The sequence below is a fragment of the Balaenoptera acutorostrata genome, chromosome 9 (genome assembly GCF_949987535.1).
Source record: "Balaenoptera acutorostrata chromosome 9, mBalAcu1.1, whole genome shotgun sequence".
In the NCBI taxonomy this organism is placed as follows: Eukaryota; Metazoa; Chordata; class Mammalia; order Artiodactyla; family Balaenopteridae; genus Balaenoptera; species Balaenoptera acutorostrata.
In genome coordinates, this window is record NC_080072.1 from 109,386,583 (window position 1) to 109,407,416 (window position 20,834).

At 44.9% G+C, this 20,834-nt stretch overlaps 1 protein-coding gene and 1 long non-coding RNA gene across 4 annotated transcripts in view; one reads left to right on the plus strand and one right to left on the minus strand.

The window, feature by feature from the left end:
* The window catches only part of SNX19 (sorting nexin 19), a 36,581-nt gene extending 33,033 nt beyond the window's left edge, over positions 1–3,548 (minus strand). For all 3 annotated transcript variants that reach the window (XM_057552468.1, XM_007183337.2, XM_007183335.3), the window contains exon 1: positions 1,409–3,548. In XM_057552468.1, the coding sequence (XP_057408451.1) occupies positions 1,409–3,121 (1,713 nt within the window). In that variant the 5' untranslated portion in view covers positions 3,122–3,548. The remainder of the gene's footprint in view (positions 1–1,408) is intronic.
* Positions 3,549–3,627: 79 nt separating this feature from the next.
* Positions 3,628–20,834, plus strand: part of LOC102998626 (uncharacterized) — a 335,370-nt gene continuing 318,163 nt past the window's right edge. Inside the window, exon 1 of the long non-coding RNA XR_009009312.1 lies at positions 3,628–3,712. This is a non-coding gene — a long non-coding RNA (uncharacterized LOC102998626). The remainder of the gene's footprint in view (positions 3,713–20,834) is intronic.

Here is a 20,834-nt window from a genome sequence, read left to right on the forward strand (position 1 = left end):
ACAGCATGAAAGCTACAACTTCATACCTACAGGGGGAGACTTTTTGACAGAGTAGTTAAGATATAATAAATTCTGTGGAAGAACAATATATGTGCTTGTTCTCATTAAGAGTAGGTTACTGTTATTGTTTGGTTAAGGTATTATACTGTGGGCAAGTGACGGAAGAAACGATCTCCTTGTTGGTGGGACTTGAGGCTGGTGTTTAAAATTTTTCTAGAGGCAGAGAGAGGTATTCCTTATGAGCTGAAATGAGCAAAGTAGTCCCTGAGACCAGTACTGAGAAGGAAGGGTCTAGATAAGACACGCAGGTGGAATTCAGGTTAGAACTCTCAGACTTGGAGCACCTGGGAGTTCTGATGCTCTCTGTGGAACAGTCTGCTCCTGGAGGGACACTATTTGATACTGATACGGTCCCAAGCTTGGCTGCACCTCAAAATCACTTGGGCTGGGCTTCCCTGGTGGCGCAGTGGTTGAGAATCTGCCTGCTAATGCAGGGGACACGGGTTCGAGCCCTGGCCTGGGAAGATCCCACATGCCGCGGAGCAGCTAGGCCCATGAGCCACAATTGCTGAGCCTGCGCGTCTGGAGCCTGTGCTCCGCTACAGGAGGGGCCGCGATAGTGAGAGGCCCGCACACCGCGATGAAGAGTGGCCCCCACTTGCCGCAACTAGAGAAAGCCCTCGCACAGAAACGAAGACCCAATGCAGCCATAAATAAATAAATAAATAAAAATTTAACAACAACAACAAAAAAAATCACTTGGGCTGCAGACTCTGCTGTCAGAACACGGATTCTGATAGGCGCTGACGGATTCTGAATGCGAATTTCCCAAGAATGGGCCCCAAGATTCGTATTTTTTAAAAATACAACTCTCCAGTTGACCTGGAGGCAGCCTATCCCAAAACCAGCTTTAGGGAGCTGCTGCTCTAATGGAACCAGACACCTGATCCTTGAACCCCCTTCACATCGTTTCTGCCAAGCAGTTCCTACTACTGCTCTTAAACATCTCTAGGAATGAAAAACTTGCTACCTTTTGAGGTATATATAGGTAAATAACCTTCCTTCCTAAAACAAAAAGTATTAAAGATACTAGTACTTAAAAAAAGAAAGAAATTAGCAGGGAAGAAGTTTGGAAAGAATCTCTGGACAAGACTGTATCCATTGGGAACCACTGAAAAATACGACTCTCAGTATAGCAAGATTCTAGGATTGTTTGTGAGGGTATCAGAGAGAGGCCTACTCTGCTTCACAAACGAGCTTCAGACCATTCACATACAGATGCTGGCTGAATTAACCATAGCAAACTAAGTAAGAGTAGCCTCTCCCCCTCAAAACACTAGCTTCACTGACTCTGCTTTCCGACTCATTCCCAGACCAGAGTGGATGACCACAGTTCTAACCCCGTTACCTTCACCGTGTAGAGCGTGTATGGGTGGAATCCGGTGCCGCTGTGCTCTCGAGCAGTAATGGTGCCGGTAATACGAAGGTTCTGGATGACAACGGGGCCATCTGGACTGCTCAGGGGCTCAAAGCTGAAGGTGGCTGAGCTGAGGGGACCAGGTGGAGAGGAGGAGAGCAGTACCTGGGGGAGACCAGGATCTAGGGAGCTCACACCGTTGGTGAGATCATTCTCTAAGCACGAGGGTCGTGGGGGACACATCCTTTCCGGACTGGCCAGCAAAGTTGTAAGAGAGGTGACATCTCCCTGTTCTACTTCCTTGTCTGCTGTGTCAATGTGGATCTCTGGGCAGGAATTCAGCATGGAGACAAGCAGGCCGGTCTCTGTTTCTGTTCCTGGACCCTCCTCAGCCTCTGCTCCTTCAATTCCTTCGGATCCCTCATCATCCTTAGACTCCAGAGACTGGGAACCCCCTAGGGCACACAGGGAGTCCTGAATCCTGGCAGAGAGGAAGTTGCCTGGGTTCATGAGCATGATGGCTTCTTTGCCCAGTTCAGACAACGGAGACTCCAGCTCTGCGTCTTCAGACAAGAACAGAGGCTGCAGGAAGTGAGAAGAGTTGTTTCCTACTTCTCTCTCTTCTAGCACTCCCCCCAAATCTCCCTCCAGGGCTTCGTGGCCTTCTTCAACTTCTGGGGAGGGGTGTGAAGGCTCACTACAGTCTAGGAGCACTGGGGCTGGAGAAGGGGCTCTCGCATCTGCTAGACTCTGGACCTCCACAATCAGTGGCAGAGATGTGGGCACTGAGGGCTGTTCCAGGGCGCTGGCTGGGCAGAGTGGTTTACCCACTGCTGCTGGGCCAGTTCTGGTCTTGGAAAAGATGCCCACTAGCACAAGGTGGATCCAGTCCGGGTCTGAGAGCTTGCCGATCAGCGGTAAGATGACATTGCAAGTAATGAGTTCCACCACTACATGGCGGCCAGTCCGGGTCTCCAAGTGGGGCTTTGGCACTAGGCCTCGAAGCAACACGTTCACGATGCCACGTGTGTAGGCGACCTCAGCCCTGGGACTCTGTACTGCGGGATGTGGGGCGGTGGCCTGGCAGTAAGCTTCCCAGAGCTGGGAGGGCTCACCTGTGCCACTCTGCTTCCCTGCCGTGGCCTCCTTTGCCTGAAGATAGCTCTGCAGGTGACAACCACAGAGAGTCAGAACCCTCTGGGCAAGAGCATGTCTGTCCACCCTGGCCATCCTCCTCCGGAGCTCCTGGACCAACCCTCGCATGGCTGCCTCCATTTCCTCCTCGAAGGCGGGCTCCTGGCTCACCGTGCGATACCAGGACGACACGAAGTCCCGCATGACCATCCGGATGGTGCGGTCGATCTCCTGCTCCAGCTGCCTCTCGGCCTCGGGGTTTGGGGGGCAGACGGCCATGGGGATGAAGCGCTCCAGGTGCAGCCGACCCGAAGGCCCCACGATGGCGTCGGAGCCCAGCCATCCTCCCAGCACCAGCAGCAGCGCAGACAGAAAGCACAGGAGCCACACGTTGACCAGGAGATGGATGACCAGGAGCCAGCCGAGCACGGCCCCCAGGGCCACCAGCTTCTGGCTACTCAGCAGGTGACTAAGGCTGGGCCCGGCCGGGGGCTCCTGCGCCGCGGTCGCGGTCTCTGCCTTCATGGCGGGCGGGAGCGGGCTTCCCAGACCAGCTCCCCCCTTCTCCATGTCAGAGCCGGCGATGGGGCGCCGACTGCGGCGCGGACACGAGAGCCGGGCGGCGGGCCCCGACGTCCTACAGGCAGGGCCCGGCGACAGGGGCGGCTCGGCGGCTCGGCCTCGCCGCAGCCCCCTCCGGCCGGGGCGCGGCCCTCGAGGAAAACCCTGCGGCCTTCATGGTGCCCGGGCGGCGGCCCGCGGCCTCAGAGGGTGGGCAGGGCCGTGGGCCCACCGAACACTCACGGACGCCGAGGACCGGGGCGCCCGGGAACGGCTCGCGCTGCGCCCCGCCCCGCTGAGTCCCACCTGCAGTGAACGCAGCGGCGCCTCCTCCGCAGCCTCAGAGGGGCCCTCGCCGGGCTGCAGCCGCCGGGCGCCTGCGCTCCGCAACCCGGCTCTTGTCTAAGCGGCCGGCCGGCCGGGCACCGGCGACCACTTCCGGGTCGGCGGGCGCGAGGCGTGTTGGGAGAGCGCCGCGCGCCCCGCGTCCCGGCGCGTCCCGGCGCCGCCTGGTGGTGAGGAGCCGCCGTAAGCGCACAGCGCGAGCCTGCCAAGCGTGCGCCCACTTCACGGAGTGCGGACCTGCGAGCAGGCTTGCAGGTAAGGACCCTCCGAGACTCACTTCCCGCTCCAGGGATTAAATGAAGTTTGCAGACACCGGGTACCGTTTAGGCAAACTCAGTAGTTCAGTTACTTTAATCTCATGTGGGCATTTTTTAGTTGGCCTGGTGATACATTTTAACGTTCACCCCCCACTCCCCAGCGCCCCTCTCCCAACACCCATGCTCAGCTCACAGAACTTGTGCTCAGGAATTGCTGAATACAAGGCATAACACGTTAACGCAGAGATAGATTTATTCCTAAAATTTCATAATACCGTTTAATAAAATCTTCTTTTGTGATTTGGGGTTATTTGCTGGTGGCATTGCCCGAGCAATCAAATCTTTTGAGCGTCTGCTAGGTTCAATCCCTGTGATAGGTAGTGTGGAGGAGTAGAAGCGGTCCTTGTCCGCAAGAACCTTGCAGGTAATTGCGGAGACGAGTTCTTGGGTCATGAGTGAATATTTAATAATGCACGTCAGTATGGGATATGGTCAAATGCAAATTATTATACGTATGAGGGGGAGGAAAGGTCACCGTGGGTTGTAGTGGTTAAGGGAGACCTCAAAGAGAAGGGAGCCTTTCTGCTGCCTTTCTATTCCCCTCCATCTCTTCTTCTCTTTTCCTCCCCAATTATATAGGAAAAGAAAGCAGAGGTAGAGATGTATGTTCAGTCTTCTGATAGATTTGCTTGGGAATGTGCTCTGTTTGATTGGTTTTGGGTTTTTTGCCTTCAGTTGTCCACACAGACGGAATTACCTGTAGGAAAATTAAGTATCCGACAGTAGCACTGACCAGGTGTAAGAGTGTTGGTGCCAGTTTCATGTGAAGCCGGCTTCCTTCCGCATTTTGGTCCCCGGGAGCTCCGTGTGCATGTGGCTTTCCTTTTTATTTTGGCACGGGACGTGTATCATTTGTACAGGGCTGTTCATGGTTGTCTTCAGCACTCTCCGTGCTGTTAGCAGCCTTTCATCATGATGGCCTTAGTCCCCACATATTTAGAGGAATCTTCAGGCAAACTCCAACCCAAAATTGTGCCAACAGGAAGCATATCGTGGCTTCTCCTCTCATCTCCTTTTCTGCTTTCGGGGTAAAGATCTCTTTTGAATGCAAAGGGAACCATCGTTTAGATGTGGGACATAGTTCATGACTATCACTTCTAAAGCAAAAGTTGGATTTAGCATCAAAGTGCCCACAAAGCAAACTGGGCACATTCCTGAGCTCCCAGAACGCTGGCCACTTTGCTGGTGCTCTGCTTCTCACAGAAAAGGAGCCTCAGAAGTGAGTTCTGCTGTCTCTGTCCTCCCAGACCATTCCATTGTCCTCAGGGGCAGTTAGAAGATCACAGAGAAATGTCCCGGCCACCGAGCCAAGAACTAAAATAAGAAGTGGATGACGGGGACTCCCCTGGTGGCGCAGTGGTTAAGAATCCGCCTGCCAGTGCAGGGGACACGGGTTTGAGCCCTGCGCTGGGAAGATCCCACATGCCATGGAGCAACTAAGCCCATGCGCCACAACTGCTGAGCCTGTGCTCTAGAGTCCACGAGCCACAACTGCTGAGCCTGTGTGCCACAACTACTGAAGCCCGTGTGCCTAGAGCTCGTGCTCCACAACAAGAGAAGCCACTACAATGAGAAGCCTGCACACCGCAACGAGTAGACCTCGCTCGCCACAACCAGAGAAAGCCCGCGTACAGCAACAAAGACCCAATGCAGCCAAAAATAAATAAATAAATAAATAAACTTATTAAAAAAAAAAAAGAAAAGAAGTGGATGATGGAGGGACTGAGGATGAGTCTGAAGACTTCCCCAAGATGGTTCAGAGAGGAAGTTTACTCTGCAGCAGAATCTGGAATGCTCAGGGCAGGAAGAAACTGACCTTGTAAGTGGGCACTGTGCCACCTGACCAGATGGTCTGGAGCACTGAGGTAGCCGAGAGTGCTGTCCTGATCCTGAAGTGGATGTGATGAAGCAGGACCGCAGATGAACATGCCAGCGCACTTGTCACTTTGACTGGTGTGAGCTGCTGCCTGGGGGTCTGGGGCAAAGGACCTCAGTCTCCAAACAGATTAATCACTGGGAGGAGGTGGGAGCAGGACTGGTGTCTGGTGGTGGTGACGGTGTGTGTACATGGCGGGGGAGGCTGGCTGTTTGGCCACATCATTCACTATCTCTGAGATCCTTCTTTCTTTCCTTCTTATCATTTCTCAAAATATTCTAGGCGTCTTGCCAGAGTGCTGGGGATAACAGGACACATAAGACACTGTAATTCACCTAAGGGAACTCAGTCTAGTTACAGGACAGAGACACTATTGTGGTGGTTTTTTTTTTTTTTACATTTTGGCCATGTGGCATGTGGGATCTTAGTTCCCTGACCAGGGATCGAACCATGCCCCCTATGGTGGAAGCACAGAGTCCTAACCACTGGACCGCCAGGGAAGTCCCTGTTGTGTATTGTTTTTTTGTTTTTTTTACACCTTTATTGGAGTATAATTGCTTTACAATGTTGTGTTAGTTTCTGCTGTACAACAAAGCGGATCAGCTATATGTATACATATATCCCCATATCCCCTCCCCCTTGAGCCTCCCTCCCACCCTCCCTATCCCACACCTCCAAGTTGTCACAAAGCACCAAGCTGATCTCCCTGTGCTATGCAGCAGCTTCCCACTAGCTGTTTTACATTTGGTAGTGTATATATGTCAATGCCATTCTCTCACTTTGTCCCAGCCTCCCCTTCCCCACCTCCCCAGTGTCCTTAAGTCCATTCTCTATGTCTGCGTCTTTATTCCTGCCCTGCTACTAGGTTCATCAGTACTGTTTTTCTAGATTCCATATATATGCGTTAGCATACGATATTTGTTTTTATCTTTCTGATTTACTTCACTCTGTATGACAAACTCTAGGTCCATCCACCTCACTACAAATAACTCAATTTCGTTTCTTTTTATGGCTGAGTAATATTCCATTGTATATATGTGCCGCATCTTCTTTATCCATTCTTCTGTCGATGGACATTTAGATTGCTTCCATGTCCTGGCTATTGTAAATAGTGCTGCAGTGAACATTGTGGTACATGTCTCTTTTTGAATTATGGTTTTCTCAGGGTATATGCCCAGTAGTGGGATTGCTGGGTCATATGGTAGTTCTATTTTTAGTTTTTTAAGGAACCTCCATACTGTTCTCCCTAGTGGCTGTATCAATTTACATTCCCACCAACAGTGCAGGAGGGTTCCCTTTTCTCCACACCCTCTCCAGCATTTATTGTTTGTAGATTTTTTGATGATGGCCATTCTGACTGGTGTGAGGTGATACCTCATTGTGGTTTTGATTTGATCTAATGATTAGAGATGTTGAGCATCTTTTCATGTGTCTGTTGGCAGTCTGTATATCTTCTTTGGAGAAATGTCTATTTAGGTCTTCTGCCCATTTTTGGATTGGGTTGTTTGTTTTTTTGATATTGAGCTGCATGAACTGCTTGTATATTTTGGAGATTAATTTGGAGATTTATCCTTTGTCAGTTGCTTCATTTGCAAATATTTTCTCCCATTCTGAGGGTTGTCTTTTCGTCTTGTTTATGGTTTCCTTTGCTGTGCAAAAGCTTTTAAGTTTCATTAGGTCCCATTTGTTTATTTTCGTTTTTATTTCCATTACTTTAGGAGGTGGGTCAGAAAGGATCTTGCTGTGATTTATGTCATAGAGTGTTCTGCCTATGTTTTCCTCTAAGAGTTTGATAGTGTCTGGCCTTACATTTAGGTCTTTAATCCATTTTGAGTTTATTTTTGTGTATGGTGTCAGGGAGTGTTCTAATTTCATTCTTTTACATGTAGCTGTCCAGTTTTCCCAGCACCACTTATTGAAGAGGCTGACTTTTCTCCATTGTATATTCTTGCCTCCTTTGTCAAAGATAAGGTGACCATATGTGCGTTGGTTTATCTCTGGGCTTTCTATCCTGTTCTATTGATCTATATTTCTGTTTTTGTGCCAGTACCATACCGTCTTGATTACTGTAGCTTTGTAGTATAGTCTGAAGTCAAGGAGTTTGATTCCTCCAGCTCCATTTTTCTTTCTCAAATTGCTTTGGCTATTCAGGGTCTTCTGTGTTTCCATACAAATTGTAAAGTTTTTTGTTCTAGTTCTGTGAAAAATGCCATTGGTAATTTGATAGGGATTGCATTGAATCTGTAGATTGCTTTGGGTAGTATAGTCATTTTCATGTGTATTGTTTTGATATGGTTTCAAATCCACTTGTTTGTGACTTAAGTTGACTTAATCCACTTCTTTATGACAAAAGACCCAAAAAAGTTGTTTTTAGAAGTAAAGTTGTTTTGATATAAGAGTAAAGTATGTTGTGATATCATCTCATTAGTTGACCTTGATGAGCACTTAGCAGCTCAGCTGCTGAGGGACCCCTGGGGGCTTATCGATAAGAACATGTTGGGAAGCAACCCCGGGGAGGAGACACTGAGACTCTAAATACCGAGAGTTTGTGAGGAATATCTGAGAGTTTCTGTGTGGGCAAAAGCCACCGTTTGCTGATTTAGGTCTCTTAAGATCCTGAGACACCTGCTTCTGCCGTGGCCAGGCTGCTCTGGGCCAGCAGTGGTGGGAAACTGTGCAGCGGTCTCAGGCAGAGAGGGGACAGTGTTCCTGCCAGAGGGGTGCTCCTCTGGGCAGTGGCACCAGCACTGAGAAGGTCCCTGGAGTGATAACCCTTGGAGCAGCCTCGCCTGCCCCCAGTACCAACACCTTGTTCCCTAGCAATGTACGCTAGCAACAACGGACTCTAGCTGTGAGCTGGCAGCTGGAAGTCAGCTCTCGGTGGCTTTCCCAGGTACCAGCTCGTATAAAGGTACAGCTTGAACTACATTTGGTCTTTATTTCTTTCATCTCCCCTCGCCTGGAACAAGAGTGTAATTTATCATTTGTTTGGTGTCTGTTATTTCTTTATGGGCTTATTAAGAGACATTACCCTGTATGCTCTTTGCTTGTGCAATTCCCACAGTGAACCTGTGTTCAATAAACTATTGGCAAAGACAAGCTCAGTCTCTGAGCTTAATTTTGCCCCCAAAACAAAACAGACATGTAAGTAGATAAATATAACTAAATGTTATCCCGTGGGGTATGCTAGTTGCAGTAGAAGTACAATAACCTGGGAACTCAGAGGAGGGTGGTCAACTGGGGAATTGAGTGGTGCTGTTAAAGTCTTCATAGAAAGTTTACTCTTCAGTTGGAAAAAGAAAAAGAAGTAAGTTATTTTAGGTGAATGGAGGGTACAGAGAGCAAGGGGAATGGGGGGGTGTCTTTTAGGCAGAGGCAGCCATGAGAAACAAGCAGGGACAAGGCAGGGGTGCTGTAGCAAGAGGACAGGACGGAGGCAGCTCATGTCCCACCTCGATTTTCTCTCAAAAAGAGGAGTCACGGTAATGCAGGGAAAAGAGGGGTAGTGACGGGACAGGTGACTTGGGAAGAGTTGATGGTGTGGAATTATTGCTACAAGAAGTAGAAGGAAGTAATGAAGGTCATGGAGAAAAAGGAAGGGGGACCAAGGACCAAGCTGAGGTTAAATATCATGACTTTGTAGTGGTGCCAGTATGTGTTATTGAGCTATTTTCTCCCGAGGTGTTTAGCACTCTCAGTATAGGAGAGAAGAAGGAAGGGGGCTGGTTTGCTGTGATATCTGAGGTGTCTGGGTAGAGGAAGTGAAGGGATGAGTTGCTCAGACCTTGGCATCCTGAGGAGAGAGCTGCTCAGGTTTAAATTCACGGTGTCTGGGTGTCCAGGGAAGGAAATGCAACAGGAGAGGGAAATGAGTTGTGAGAACAGGGTTAGGGGTCCTGGGAGAGAGGGAGTGGGCCAGAAGAACAGGAATCTGTGGTTATAGATTTGCCTCTTGGAGCCTAGGTTTGTGTGCTGGTGATGCCCTACCAAATTACTACAAACTCAGTACATTTATTCTCCTACAGTGCGAGAGGTCAGAAGTCTAGGATGAGTTGGCAGGGCGGCATTCCTTTTGGAGGCTGTAAGAGAGGATCTGCTTTCTTGCCCTTTCCAGCTGCCTGCATCCCCTCGCTCACGGCCTCATGTTACATCATCCTCTGCGTCTGTTGTCACGTCTCTTTCACTCTGACCTTCCTGACTTCCTCTTACAAAGACCACTGTGATTGCATTGAGCCCTCCCAGACAACCCAGGAGAGTCTTCCCATGTCAAGATTCTTACCTTAATCACACCTGCAAAATCCCTTTTGCCATGTACGGTAACATAGTCACAGGTTCTGGGGATTAAGGTGTGGACATCTTTGGGGGTCCATTATTTGACTTTCTACAGAACCTTCGTATCTAGAGATGAAAACGTTTCTGTGATGGTGAAGTCTGGGTGTGGCAAAGTAATGAGTTCCTGAAGCAGGGTATGGATAATGTATTAGGGCTGAGGAAGAAACTCTGAATCTGTTTTTGAGAGGCTGATCCACACAGGATTGGCAGTCACTAATGCTAAGCTAGGGAGAGGGACCATGGTCTTGGTACACACGTTCTCAATAAATGAGAAGGATGGCCAGGAGGTTGATGGATGATATAATGAGAAGAGTAAAGTATGGAAATACCAAAAAAGGAGGAGGAAATTTTGCACAAATTAGAAATTGAGTCATCTGAAAGAAGCTATGCAGGGCTGGGACGTTGCTGTGACATCTCACACCGTGCCTTAGACGCAGTGTTGAAAAATAAATAGCCACCAGAAGGCAGCAGGGAAAAATTGCATCTTATCTATTCATTCACTCTCTATTCATAAATCCATCCATCCATTCATCCAACAGACATTAACCAGATATTGAGAATTCAAAGATGGATTTTATATGGTTGCTTTTCTTAAAGGGTTCACAATCTAGTGATAGGCACTGACACAATGTGTAAAGTTCTATTAAAAAAATGTGTCAGAACATGGGAATGCAGAGAATTAGGGGATGTTTCATGGAAGAGGTGACATTTGAGTTGGCCTTGGAGGATGGCTAAATTTCCCATGAAGATGAGAGGAACTGGTCATTTCAGGAATAAGGACTACTGAGTAAGCTCCCGAACTAGTTTGCTGGGACTGTTACAACAACATACCACAGACCTTCAGCAACAGAAATTTATTGTCTCACAGTTCTGGAGGATGGAAGTCCAAGGTTAAGGTGCTGACTGGCCTCTATGGAGGCCTCTCTCCTTGGCTTGCAGATGGCGGTCTTGCTGTGTCTTCACATGTGCCTTTCCTTTGTGGTGCCTCCCTGGTGTCTCCCTCTCTTTTAAGGACACCAGTCATGTAGGGTTAGGGTCCACCCATGTAACCTCATTTAACCTTAGTCACCCTTTAAAGGCCTGTATTAGTCAGGGTTCTCCAGGGAAACAGAGCATATACACGTATACGTGTATGTAGACGTAGCTGCACATTTATTACGAGGCGTTGCCAGTGAGGCTGAGAAGTCCCAGGATGTGCCGTCGGTGAGCTGGATGCCCAGGAGAGCCGGTGGTGTGGTTTAATGTGAGCCTGAAAACCTGAGAACCAGGGAGCTGTGGTCTAAATCCCAGTCCAGGAGCCAGAGAAGGTGAGATGAGATGTCCCAGTTTGGTCCGTGAGGCAGGAGAAAAGGGGTGAATTCTTCCTGCTTCCTCTGCCTCTTGTTCTGTTCAGACCCTCGGTGGATTGGATGAGGCCCACCCACGTTTGGGAGGATGCTTCACTTTACTGAGTCCACGGATTCAAATGTTAATCTCTTCCAGCAACACCTCACAGACACACCCAGAAATCATGTTTACTTTGAGCACCCTGTAGCCAGTCAAGTTAACATAAAATTAACTGTCACCAGGCCCTGTTTCTAAATACAGTCACTTCTGAGGTGTACCGGGGGGTTAGGACTTCAACATATGAATTTTAGGGGGACACAATTCAGTCCATAACAGTTCCTTTCTATCTGTGGGTTCTCTGAATGGTCACATTTTGATGATCAAGATACCGAAAAAGACAACGATAATTTTAGTAGTTTTCAAGGCACATAAAAATGGAAATAACAATGACCTGCAAGTTAAAGAGACCTAGGCTTAAATTCTACGTCTGGCTGTACAAAATACTAAGTGTTCTAATAGTCTCTTCCATGGCAGAACAACTAGGTCCTGAATAGAAAATACTTTTTGATGAATTGGGCTCATAAGAGGATGAGAAGTAGGTGATGAGGTCAAGGTACACTGTCTTGGCCCACTCCATTAAGTTCCGTAGTCATTAGCTACTACATTAACAGTTAAAAGGGAAAATTCATATTATCTCAGCAGATGCAGAAAAAGCATGTAATAATATTCAATATTCATTCATGACTTTAAACTAAAAGCAAAACAAAGAAACCTCATAACAAACCATGATAGGAAGGTATTTCCTTGACTTAAAATATCATTCTGAGTGGGAAACATAAAAGCATTTTTTCCATGCAATTATTTTATTATATTTAAATATGTTAATAGGTCTATTGAGGTCTAATTGACATAAAATAAATTGCACATACTAAAAGCACACAAGTTGATAAGCTCTGACATATGTATACACCCATGAAACCACCACCGCAGTCATAATAACGTATCCATCATCTTCACAAGTTCCCTCCTGCCCTGTCAGCATTGCCCTGCCCCCTCCCCCAGGCTTTCTCTCACTTTAGAATAGTTTGAATTTTGCAGAAATCATACACAATGGATTTCTGTGTGTCTGGCTTCTCTTACCCAGCATAGTTATTTTGAGGTGGATCAATTGTTTATTCCTTTTTATACCTGAGAAGTGTGTCCCACTGTATGGATATATGATAACGTGTTTATTCATTCACCTATTGGTGGACGTTGGATTGTTTGAAGTTTATGACTATTACAGATGAAGCTGGTGTGAACTTTTGTGTGCAAGTCTTTGTATGGAGATATCCTTTCATTTCTCTTAGAAAAATGCCTATGGGGGCTGCCGAAGGCTCCAAACAGCATCCCTATTGATCACTGACATTCAAGCACCATTGATCTGCTGGGTCACGTGGCCCAAGTGGCAGAGCAGCATGCATCTCAGCCTGGACCCGTTGCAGAACCTTCTCTTGTTCTGGGCCCTAGTCAAAACTAGCAGCTTTTCATGTCACTTGGAAGTGGGCTAGAGTAACGACCCGAATGAGGAATAGGTTGCCTCTAAAATCCAAAGTGGGCCGCTAGGCATTGTTCCTGGGATATACAGGAATATCTCAACATGCACCACAGCACTGGATTTCTAGAAATTTCACGGAGGTGGAAGGCATCTGAATTTTTCTTGTATTTATTTCCCACCCTCTGATGTGCAAATGTCTTACCAATAAGTCTAGAATAGTTGCCAGTTCTAGCCTGCTAGCTCATCAATGTCAATAATATTATCAGTAGAATGAAACAGCGTGATGTTCTGTGGAAGGTAAAGGCAGCCAAGTCTCTGTGGACGAACTTAACGACCTAAGGCTGGAGCATGGATGTACCCCTGTCAGGACAGCGAAGGCATGTTGCCAGCTTAAGTGCTTCTGGTGGTCTTTACTAATAGCCATCAAGAAAAAAGCCTTTCCCAGATGAACAGCTGCATAACAGGTGGGAGGGATGTGCTAATGTGTTCAAGCAGTGAAATCACATCTGGAACAGCAGATGTAATTGGAGTCCCCACCTGATGAAGTTTATGATAATCCACTGCCAGTCTCCAAGATCCAGCTGATTTCTGCACTGACCAAATAGGGGAGTTGAAAGCGGATGTGGTGGGAATCACCGGCCCTGCATCCTTCAAGTCCTTGATGGTGACACCAATCTCTGATCCATCCAGGAACATGGCGTTGCTTTTGGTTTACTGTTTTCCTAGGAAGAGGCAGTTTTAGTGGCTTCCACTTCGCCTTTTCTATGATAACAGCTCTCACTCTACAGGCTAGGGAGGCAGTGTGGGGATCCTGCCAATTGCTCGGTATGTCTGCTCCAATTTCGCATTCTGGAACTGTGGAAATAACCACAGGATGGGTTCATGGGCCCACCAGCCCCACTGTGAGATGGACCTGAACTAAAACCCCATTGATCATCTCACCTCCACAAGCCCGTACTCTGACTGATGGGCCACAGTGACATTTTGGGTCTCCTGGAATTAATGACAGTTCAGAACCTGTGTTCAGTAATCCCCCAAAGTCTGATTATTTTCCTTTTCCCTAATGAACAGTCACCCTGGTAAAACACGTTCAAGTCTGAGAATTGATTGAAGGGGCATCACTTTCTGTTTTATTGATTCAAGTTAGACTTCTATACACTTGACCTAGAGCTCTTCCACTTAATTTAGCAGATTGCCCATCTATTTCTCCTCTAGGGATGATGATCAACTAGCCAATGCCATAGGTCCCTGTGAGTCAGATTATTCTGATTACTGCTTTGACCCAGCTGTCCTATGGTAATCGCACCCACCTTGTCTTTGACGGTTAAGTGCCCCGACTTGACCCGTGCTACCAAGGGATCCAATTATCTCTATTGCATTTAAGTATCTTATTCAGAGGCAGTAGATCCTGCTGTCATTTCTGGGCTACAGAGAAGAGTGAGCACAGTTCAGGATGCCAGGGCTCCCCTCACCATTTATTTCCCCTGGTTGTGGCGAAAGGCGTGTCACTTGCACCCTCTCACACAGAGCGAGCAGGTCTTATGTGATAAATTCATTGTAACATTCTAATCTCCCTAATAAGCCTTTGGATACTTTCCTCTACAGTACACCAAGGCAGTTCTGGCATTTCATTTTCACGTGGTGTTGGCCAACTTTTTGTCCGTGTTTCAGCTAATTAACCAAACAAACAGGGAACTTTCTAACCCCTGAAGCTATAACATTGAATCCTGAATCTCTGCTTAGTGGGCCCATATCAATAAATTTGACCTGATCCAATTCTACCATTTTTCCCACACCCTTAATGTCTCTTACTACACATATTCTCCAGATTTCTGTCTGTATAAATTGGAAAAATCGTGCAGTGCTTTTCGAGTGTAGTACACCTCCTAACAGGTCACACTTTGTGTCTCACCAGTGGGGGCCTGCTGGGATTTGAATCCTGCTACAGGTCCAGAAACAAAGATGGGTCATCCTGGGGGGGTGGGCCCCGAGGAGAGCCAGCAGCATCTCGCAAGGCAGCTACTCAGGACGGGTCGTTACAGTTTCCTCAGGCAAAGCTGGGCTAACCTCTTCAGACGGGGAGAGAAGGGCTGCTTCTACTGGCAAAGAAGACTCAGCAGGATTTAAGGGTTTAGCATCCCCAGCTGCATCAGGATCTGCCCATATGTCCCCATTCCAATCTTCAGGATCCTGTTCCTTCCCAGACAGTGCTCTCTGTTTAACAGAGTATATACCCTGTGAAGTTGAGAACTCAGTTTGCTTTGTAATCCAGCTACTTGTAGGATGAGACTCGGAGTTAGGCTTTCAGAAATCTCAGTTCTGCAGCTGTAGGAGATGCAGTTTTCTTTCACGGATGGCATAGACACTTTCAGTTAATTGACGCTGCGTTTGAGCTGGGAACTTGAGGCCTTGAACTCTTCCTTTTCTTTTCCTACTTTCTCCAGTGCACTTGGGGCAACCAGCCGAGCTCATTATCCTTGTTATTTTAACTAAACTAGGTATCAAATACGTGGTCACCCAGCACCTTGCTTTTTATAAGCACTCGATTAGAGTATCCAGTGATGATATTCTGTATATTTTTTGCCACATCACACCTCAGACTATCAGTGCTTTTTACCACTGGAAGTGGTGTCATTAATGCCTTTAAATATAGTCTGATTAGAGAACCAATTCCAGAGATCCCAAACCAATTCAGAAAACTTATACTTAAGATTCTGTTTCTCTCTCTCTTTATACATGTCCTGCATATATAGAGAATTTAAATAACAAATATACGTTTATTATAGTATTATAAATAATATATGTTTATGACTATATTAACTAAATAATACATGTATACATGTATAAATTATCTGTCTAGAGATTTGTTTCAAGGAATTGCCTCATGCAGTCGTAGGGGCTTGCATATCCAAAATCTGTAGGGCAAATCACAGGCAGAAATTGATGATGCAGTGTTGAGGCAGAATTTCTCATTTGGAAAATCTCACATTTTGGTCTGAAGGACTTTCAACTGTTGCGATGAGGCCCACCCACATTATCAAGGACAGTCTCCTTTACTTAAAGTCGATTGATTGTAGATGTTAACCACACCTACAAAATACTTTCACAGCTGCACCTAGATTAGTGTAGATTAAATAACTGGGTGCTATGCCTAGCCAAGTCGAGGCATCAAAACTAACACTCACATCATCTAATAATTTTTCTATATCCATTGAAATAATCGTATGGTTTGTTAATATATAAGTTTCTCTGACTAATGTTCTAATGCTAACCCAACCTTGGATTCCTGGGACAAGCCCCTTTTGGTCACAATATATTATTCTTTTTAAAAGTATTATTAGATTTGATTGGCTAAAATTTTGTTAAGACTTTTTGCATCTATATTTATGAGGGATATGCGTAGCTGTAGTTCTCTTGTAATGTCTTAGGTTTGGGTGTCAGAGGAATAGTGGCCTTAAAGAATGAATTGGGAAGAAGTTCTTTATTTTCCATTTCTCTGCCATTATTCTTTTTTATGCTCTGCTAAAAATTTGGCTAACAAGATCCCTTTCAAGCTGTGTTCTAGCTTTATTAGTGTTGGAATGATTATGTGGTTTTTGTGCATTTATTTCTAACCCATTTGTGTTATGTTTAAAGTCAGTTTCTTGTGGGCATAGAGTTCTTGCTTTTTTATCTATGTGGATGTTTAGACCGTCTGTATTTAATGTGCCAATTTATATGGTTGAGTTTCAGTCTACCATCTTGCTATTTGTTTTTCATTTGTCCCATCTATTCTTTGTTTCTTTTCTTCTGTTTTTCTTCCCTCTTTTGGATTAAATGAACATTTTAACGATTCTATATTTTCTTCTTTATTGCCTCATTTGCTATAATTTTTTAAGTGTTTCATTTAAAGTTTATAAGACAGATTGTTAATTTACTTTCAGGTAATATTATACCACTTTACATATAATTTAAGAATACTACAACAGCCTACTTCCATTTTTCAGTTTCTGACCATGATGGTATTGCTGTCATACATTTAACTTCAGCATATTTTGTAAGTCCCAAAATACATTTTATTATTTTTGCTTTAAAGAGTGAACTGCCTTTTAAAGGAACTTAAGTAATAAAATTATATTTTATATTTACCAATGTAGTTACCATCTCTGGTGCTCTTCATTTCTTTGGTAGAGAAGATATTTCCTTCTGGAATCATTTTCTTTCTGCCCGAAGGATTCCTTAACATTTTTTGTGGTGCCATTCTGCTGGTAATAAAAATTTCCACATTTTTTAATGCCTGAAAATGTCTTTATTTCACCTTTTAAAGGTGTATTCTCTGGGAATGGAATTCAAGGTTGTTGAGAGTTTCTTTTTTTCCCTCAGTTCTTTAAGGATATTGCTTCACTTTCTTCTGGCTTCCACTGTTTCTGAGGAGAAATCTGTTACCATTCTTATCTTTGTTCCTCTGATGAAACATACCTTTTATCTCTGGCTGCTTTGCATTTTTCTCTTAAGCTCTGGTTTTTAGTAATTTGATTATGATGTTCTTTCTTGTATATTTCTTCATGTTTCTTGTACTTGAGGTTTACTGAGGTTCTTGGGTCTATGGATGTATAGTTTTCATCAGTTTTGGGAATATTTTGGCTATTATTTTCACCTGTATTTCTGCCCCTTATCCTCTTTTTTTTCAGACTCCAAAAATACATGTATTCGGTCTCTTGAATTTGCCAAACAGCTCACTGAGCCTCTGCTCATTTTCTTTTTTTTTGTCTTTTTCCTTTCCATGTTTTTTAAAAAAATAAATTCATTTATTTATTTTTGGCTGCATTGGGTCTTCATTGCTGCGCACGGGCTTTCTCTAGTTGCGGCGAGCGGGAGCTACTCTTTGTTGCGGTGCACGGGCTTCTCATTGCGGTGGCTTCTCTTGTTGCGGAGCACAGGCTCTAGGTGCACGGGCTTCAATAGTTGTGGCACGTGGGCTCAGTAGTTGTGGTGCACGGGCTCTAGAACGCAGGCTCAGTAGTTGTGGTGCACGGGCTTAGTTCCTCCACGGCATGTGGGATCTTCCCGGACCAGGGCTCGAACCCGTGTCTCCTGCATCGGCAGGCAGATTCTTAACCACTGCGCCACCAGGGAAGTTCCCCTCTCCATGTTTTGTGTTGGATAGTTTCTATTGCTATGTCTTCAAATTCACTAATATTTTCTTTTGCAATATCTAATATACTGTTAATCTATTCACTGTATTTTCTATCTCAGAAATTGTAGTTATCATCTCTTGAAGTCCAATTTGGGAATTAAAAAAAATTTTCCCCATCTCTAACATGTTAAATATTTCCTCTAGTTTCTGGAACTTATAGAATACAGTTGTGTCTTTGTCTGCTAATCCTGTCACCTGTATCATTTCTGGATGGTTCTTACTGAAATTCATTTTTTTCTTTATTATGTTTAGCATATTTCTCTTCTTCTTTGCATGGCTGGTCATTTTATACTGGATGTCATAGATTGTAAATTTTATCTTGTTGTATGCCAGATATTTTCTATTCCTATAAATATTCTTGAGCTTTGTTCTAAGACACAGTCAAGGTACTTAGAAACAATTGATCCTTTGGGTCTTAATGTTTCAGTGTTGCTGGGTGGAACCAGAGCAACGTTTGGTTTGGGGCTAATTTTGCCCTACTTAGGCTAAATCCTTCTGGGTACCATACCTGATGTTTTTTGAATTGTTGGATTTTCTAGTCTGGCTGGTAGCAAACAGTACCGTTCTCATCCCGTGTCAGTGCTGGATACCATTTCTTCTTTTCCTTTTGAATGTGTTTCCCCCACTGGTTTTGGGAAGTGTCCTCCCTTGCATGTGCTGATCAGTACTAAGTTGAAGATTATACAGGGATCCTCTGCAGATATTCAGTGTTCTCTGTCCAGATTTCTCCTCTCCAGTACTCTGTCCTGCAAGCTCTAGCCATCTTGGCCTTAAGACTTCCGGTTATATCCTCTCAACTCAGACCACCTGTTCTTGTCTGCAGTGTGGCCTGGAAACCCTCTTTAGGCCATTCATTGGTAGAGCGAGTGTAGATGTCACCTTGTTTGTTCTTGTTTCTCAGGGATCACTTTGTTTTGTTGACTAATGTCCAGTGTCTTAGAAGACATTGTTTCATACATTTTTTCTGGTTTTATTATTTCAGGAAGGAGGGTAGATATGACCCATCTTACTCCATCTTTTTCAGTTGTGGAAGTACCACTTGCTTCCCACTCCTCTTTCATAAGTCACTCTTTTTTCTTTTCAGACCTCAGATGCAGAGGGTGGTTCATCATTCTTTGAAATTCATGGCAGGTAACATTGGTATACATAAGGATCTTCTATTGTAATTTTCCACGTTTTTCTTTTGACTCCTACTCTCATTATTTCCCCTACCATGAATAATTATTTTAACGAGTTAATTTGTATATTTTTGTTGGAGTTCATGCAAATATGTATGTTGGATATTTTGTGTATTTTACATTTATACAAATGGTATTAAGGCATAAATCACTTTTTTTTTTTAACTTAGCATTATGTCTTTAAGGTTCATTTATATTCCCATGCATATATCTAATCTATTAGTGCTTTCTGCTATGTAGTAAACCATTGTATGCATCTAACATATGCATGTATTTACTCTCCTAGAGATAAAGAGAGATTTCCTTCCACATCCTATCACCAAATAATGCAATGACAAATATCCTTGTACATTTTCCTTCCTAGACTTAAGTGAGAAAACTGCCACAGTCCCCCCACACATAGAGCAAAACTCTTCTCTAATAACCCAAAATCCCATTCAGGTAGTGCACCTGGTTCAAAATCCAGGTATCTGGATGATGCTTATTCCTCTCCATCAGGTCTTATTTTAGTTTCTTGTGGTTTAGTGATGAGAAAATAAAAGGCAAAGTACCTTCGTGCCAGTACTTCACATTCAATATAAAATAATGGGTATGTGATTGCTAATTGTCTCCAGGAATTTGTTCTCCCTTTCCTCCTTTCAGTAGTACAGTTTTAGTTGGGCACATGGCTGCTTGGCTACAGACCACATTTTCTAAACTCCCCTGCAGGGAGGTGTGGACTTATGACAAACATGGAGTCAATGCAATATACGTAAAAGTGATGTGTGTACCTTATGTGTTACCTCCTTAAAGACAGGATACTCACTCTGGACTTCTAACTAGCAAGGAATTGACAAATTCCTTGTAGAATCAGAAAAAGAGGCCACAATCATGTATTAAGGATGACAGCTCTACTCTGCCAGCCTAAGACCTTGGGTTGCCTCTTAGAGTCCACTTTCTTTAGAGTATTAGCTCAGAAAAAAATAAACTTCTATTTTGGTGTCTTTTTTCTATAACAACTTAGACTTTATCTTTACTAATACAAATAAGAAAAGATAATTAGAATGAAACTCCTATTTGGAAAGCAAAGAATGAGGAACACCAAAGGTCATCAGATCTTGCTGGGCATGAATTGTGACAGCTCCCACCCTGGCAGTAGGGCTGGGGCTTGCCTAGCCCAGCTGGCTGCCCTTGGTTCTGCTCTCTGGAAGTAAGTCCAGTTTCCATTGTTCCTTGTCTTTGTCCTCTGTTTTTATTTTTGCTTTTGTTTTTTCCTTTCCCACTGCTCTCCATAGATGTATCTAGAAAAGGTATTGGATAATGTGCCTTTTTGGAACTGCATTATCTACACAGCCCAGTTCCTGCTAGTACAGTTTTGGGGCCCAACTGTAGCTTTAAGGATTGAACATTCTTACACTTCTAAAGGCAAGGGTTTGGTTTTTGCATTAATATAATGCCTCACAAACTAAATAGCTTTCAATCTTTGTGTTTCTGATCAGCTCCACGTAAAAGTAAACACATCCAATGATCGCTTCAGATTGTAGTTTTTACATCCTTCAAATCTCTTTTAGTTACTAGCTTTTGTGCTCAGCTCATAACTCTCTCAGTCAGTTTAATGGTAGCTATATTAAAGCCATTTGCAAAGATGGTCTGGTG